The sequence below is a fragment of the Drosophila bipectinata genome, chromosome 3L (genome assembly GCF_030179905.1).
Source record: "Drosophila bipectinata strain 14024-0381.07 chromosome 3L, DbipHiC1v2, whole genome shotgun sequence".
In the NCBI taxonomy this organism is placed as follows: Eukaryota; Metazoa; Arthropoda; class Insecta; order Diptera; family Drosophilidae; genus Drosophila; species Drosophila bipectinata.
The window spans coordinates 10,499,120-10,503,162 of record NC_091738.1 but is presented as its reverse complement, the minus strand read 5'-3'; the positions used below and the strand labels follow the sequence as shown (position 1 = coordinate 10,503,162).

General features: G+C 39.4%; 2 protein-coding genes across 2 annotated transcripts; both read left to right on the top strand.

Moving 5' to 3' along the window:
• Positions 1-288: 288 nt before the first annotated feature.
• Positions 289-1,501, top strand: LOC108130154 (retinol-binding protein pinta). The gene is made up of 3 exons (XM_017248500.3): positions 289-739; positions 796-1,168; positions 1,220-1,501. Exons 1-3 carry the CDS (start codon positions 417-419, stop codon positions 1,478-1,480), a joined length of 957 nt encoding a protein of 318 aa, XP_017103989.2. The 5' UTR covers positions 289-416; the 3' UTR covers positions 1,481-1,501.
• A 1,124-nt stretch (positions 1,502-2,625) lies between these two features.
• On the top strand, positions 2,626-3,920 carry LOC108130144 (alpha-tocopherol transfer protein). Its single transcript, XM_017248489.3, has 3 exons — positions 2,626-2,970; positions 3,036-3,408; positions 3,474-3,920. Exons 1-3 carry the CDS (start codon positions 2,669-2,671, stop codon positions 3,729-3,731), a joined length of 933 nt encoding a protein of 310 aa, XP_017103978.2. The 5' UTR covers positions 2,626-2,668; the 3' UTR covers positions 3,732-3,920.
• Positions 3,921-4,043: the final 123 nt, after the last annotated feature.

The window sequence follows — 4,043 nt, the reverse complement described above, 5'->3', positions numbered from 1 at the left end:
TTTAAAGTATTTTTGTTTCTATATCATTTTTCTTTTGAATAAAGTTTATACATATATATACTAGAAGTATGATTCAATATTTTTGTGGTAGTGGCTCTATCAGAATATAGTTGACTTACGAGTTTGAAAAGATAAGAACTTTATTCTAACCCACTTATGGGGCAATGTCTTTGAGCTTAGGGTAGATAGTATAATAAATAAAAAAAATATTCATAATTTCTTATAAAAAAAATCAAGTAGAAGTACATATGTTTTCTCGGCTTATTCACTCTTGGCCAGACTTTCCTAATCGCTACCCAGATTAGTCGGATCTTATCGCCTTTTCGTTTGAATATAATTATAGTACTTGGCCAGTTGGAAGTGCATTGGCGACATTAAGTAATCCATGTTAGTCTGCAACTGATTGTCCAGCCAGCATGATCAGTAGCTATTCCCAGAACTCCATTCGCCCCTTGCCGGAGGGTTTGCAAAAGGTGGCCATCGAGGAGCTAAACGAGGTGCCCAGTCGCATAGAATCGGATGTAGCTGCCCTAAGAGAATGGCTTGAAAAGCAGCCACATCTGTGCTCCTGTAAGGATACTCAGTTCCTGTTGAGTTTCCTGCGAGGCTCAAAGTTTAGTCTGGAAAAGGCCAAGCAAAAAATCGACAGGTTCTACAGTTTGCAAAAGGCCATCCCTGAGGTTTTCAACGAGCACCGTCTGGCAGATGATCCTCAAGTTCTGGAAATTATCCGAATGGGGTTGGTAATACTTCTTAAGACCTGATTAAGATTCTAACCCATTATGTATCCCGCAGTGTGATACTACGAGTTCCCTTGGACAAGGATGACACAGGACCTGCTGTCACCATCATACGCGCTGGAGCCTATGATCTTAACAAATTCAAGTTCCAGGACATCATACGGGTGGGCTCCATGTTTGGCGAAATTATGATGATGGAGGACGACAATGCCACGGTCAGTGGTTACCTGGAGATCATGGACATGACAGGAGTGACCGGTGCGAATCTATTTTCCCTGCAGCCGCAGCTCCTTAGCAAATTTTCGGCCTATGCCGATGAGGCGATGCCCACCCGTCAGAAGGGCTTCCATTTCATCAACGTTCCCAAAGCCTTCGAAGTGGGTTTCAAGTCCTTGTTGGGCTGGTTTCCAGGAAAAATTAAAGAAAGAGTAAGCTACTAATATTACAAGTCTTAGCCTTTCTCAACCATATTTTATTAGGTTTCTGTAAGCTCTGATCCAGAGGCCATTTTCGAGCGGGTCCCAAAGCATTATCTTCCCAAGGAGTATGGTGGCACTAAGGGCACTATGCAGGATATAATCTCCTCTATGGAAGCCAAGATATCGAGCTATAAGGAATATTTTGAGGAGAGCCAGCACTTTGGCACAAACGAGAAGTTACGTGAGGAACCCGAGCTTTTCAAGCATGAGGAGAGTCACTTCGGCTTGGATGGCTCATTTCGGCAGTTGGTGATCGACTAAAACTATAAGTGAAATGTATTAAAAAAATACTGGAAACTTTTCCCAGCTAGACAGCAAAAATAAATATTTTACGATAAGAGTTTTCTGATTATTTTAATGTATGGTTATCAGCTCTTGATTAATACTCAAATAATGGCCCAAAAAAAAGCACTTTTAATACACAATTTTACGAATATCTAAAGAACTAGTTTACCAAATAGAAATCCAACTAACAATTATGAATCAGGACTTAAATCCCTCTCAATCTGCATCAAAATATGCAAATTTAAAATCTTATGGATTTTTGGAAAAAATCATGGTGTTACCCCTTGGAAAAATTTCAAAAAATGGGTCAAAAATTTATTTGCAAGGTTTTGATGCAGAATGGTAGTACATGAAGTTCTGAGACCGGGAAGGTATAACATTTCTGAATCTGCCCAGTATTGGCCAAGTTATGCATATTTTTTCATCACGAAATTTCAAAAATTGGAACCAAGTCTTCTATTTTTTTTTTTTTGCAAAAATATTTAATTTTGATTCACTTTTTATAGCATATTTTAGTTCTTTCGCAACCGATCGACAAACGGAATACCAATTACGAATCGGCGTTCTAATCTGCTTAGATCTCTATTAAAATATTGAAAAAATCAAAAAAAAAAAATTTTGTCAAATTTTTGGCTAAAATCATGATATTACTTACCCCTTGGAAAATTTTCCAAAAAATGGTAAAAAATTATATTGCCAGATTTTGATTAAAATTTATGCTACTCAAAGATCTAAGATCGGTAAGGTATACCTTTTCTGGATCTGCCAAATATTAGTCGAGTTATGAACATTAAACCCATCAAGAATACATCCTTATTCCAAAAGATAATATTCGAAGTACCTAAAACTGGAAGGTATAAGACTCTTTAATCTGACACGAATAGGCGGAGTTTCAGTCATGATAAGATGATTTTATTGGCCAATTCTGGATTGGCAGGACCTTTTTACTTTAAAATACTTAAAAACAGTTTACTTCCAAAATAGTCTCAAATTTAATGGCAAGTGTAAGAATTTGCTTGCTAATAGGCTATCATAAATGCGATTGATAAGAATTGCTTTGCCATTTGCTTTATCAGCCCTCAAACGATATCTAATCGATTTAGTTGGTGGGAACGGGTCAATAAGCGACATTCGTTCCGTGACCATCAAGGAAACCCAAACAAAATGCCATCCATCCGACCACTGAGCCCGGAGCTCCAGGAGAATGCGATTAAAATTTTAAACGAAGTGCCCGAGAGATTGGACGACGATATTGCGGCTCTGAGGACTTGGATTAAGCAGCAGCCCCACCTTAAGGCTCGTACCGATGATCAGTTCCTGGTGAACTTCCTTCGAGGATGTAAATTCAGTTTGGAGAGGACGAAATCAAAGATCGATCGTTTCTACACCCTGCGCACAAAGTATCCCGAGTTCTATGGGGGTCACAATGTTGACGTGGACAAGCTGCTTGAGATTTTCCGATTGGGGTGAGTTTTGTGGGATTATCTTTTTGAAACTAAGTAACTTGTTTTATTTTTTTATTGCCATTCAGTTCCATTGTTCTGTTGCCACGTCCACTGAACGATAATGGCCCACGTTTGGCTTTAATTCGAATGGCAGCCTATGATCCCAACAAGTACACCTTCCAGGAAGTAAATGTCGCTGGCAGTCTAATGCAGCAAATAATGCTCGACGAGGATGATGTGGCCATTGTTAATGGCATGATCTCCATTCTCGATCTGTCCAATGTGACCACAGGACACTTCCTGCAGATGACTCCCACCTTTGCCAAGAAGATGACGGTTTTCCAGGAGGAGGCTCTGCCATTGAGACCCCAAGGAATTCATTTCATAAACACGCCGAATGGTTTTGAAACTATCTTCAATATGGTCAAGCCTATGATGTCCAAAAAGCAGCAGGGCAGGGTAGGTCCTATATCCCCTTAACTTAAATTCATTTCATCTCACATATATCCTTGTAACCCCCGTAGTTATACGTCCATGGAACCAAATGGGAAGCACTTTACGAACAAATCCCCAAACAGTATTTGCCGGTGGAATATGGCGGGGAGAATGGATCCATTCCGGAACTACTTAAGGAGTGGGAACAACGAATTCTGGCCTACAGAAACTACTGGGAGGAGGAGAAGAACTACGGAACCGATGAACGCCTTCGGGTTGGCAAACCTGTCGACTTCGAGAGTCTTTTTGGACTGCAGGGCTCTTTCCGGCAACTGAATGTTGACTAAGGCCATTGGGACCTATAAATAGTCTCACCTGGAACTCTTATCACTCTAAAGGTGTAGGAACTCAAGAACCCGGGAGTTATTGATTTGATAAGCTCAGAGATAAAAGCATTAATAGAACAAAGGATTTGGCCAAGATTTTTCTTGATTGATTGTACAAAAATTTAAATAAATTATTAATTTTTAAAACCACCATATTAAAGAAGGGAAATAATTTTAAAGAGAATCGTGTTCACATAAACACTTGAGAACAGAACAAAATAAGGCAAGAGTGATTTGAAGAAAAAATTTTGGAAAAACTAGACGACTCGGAAA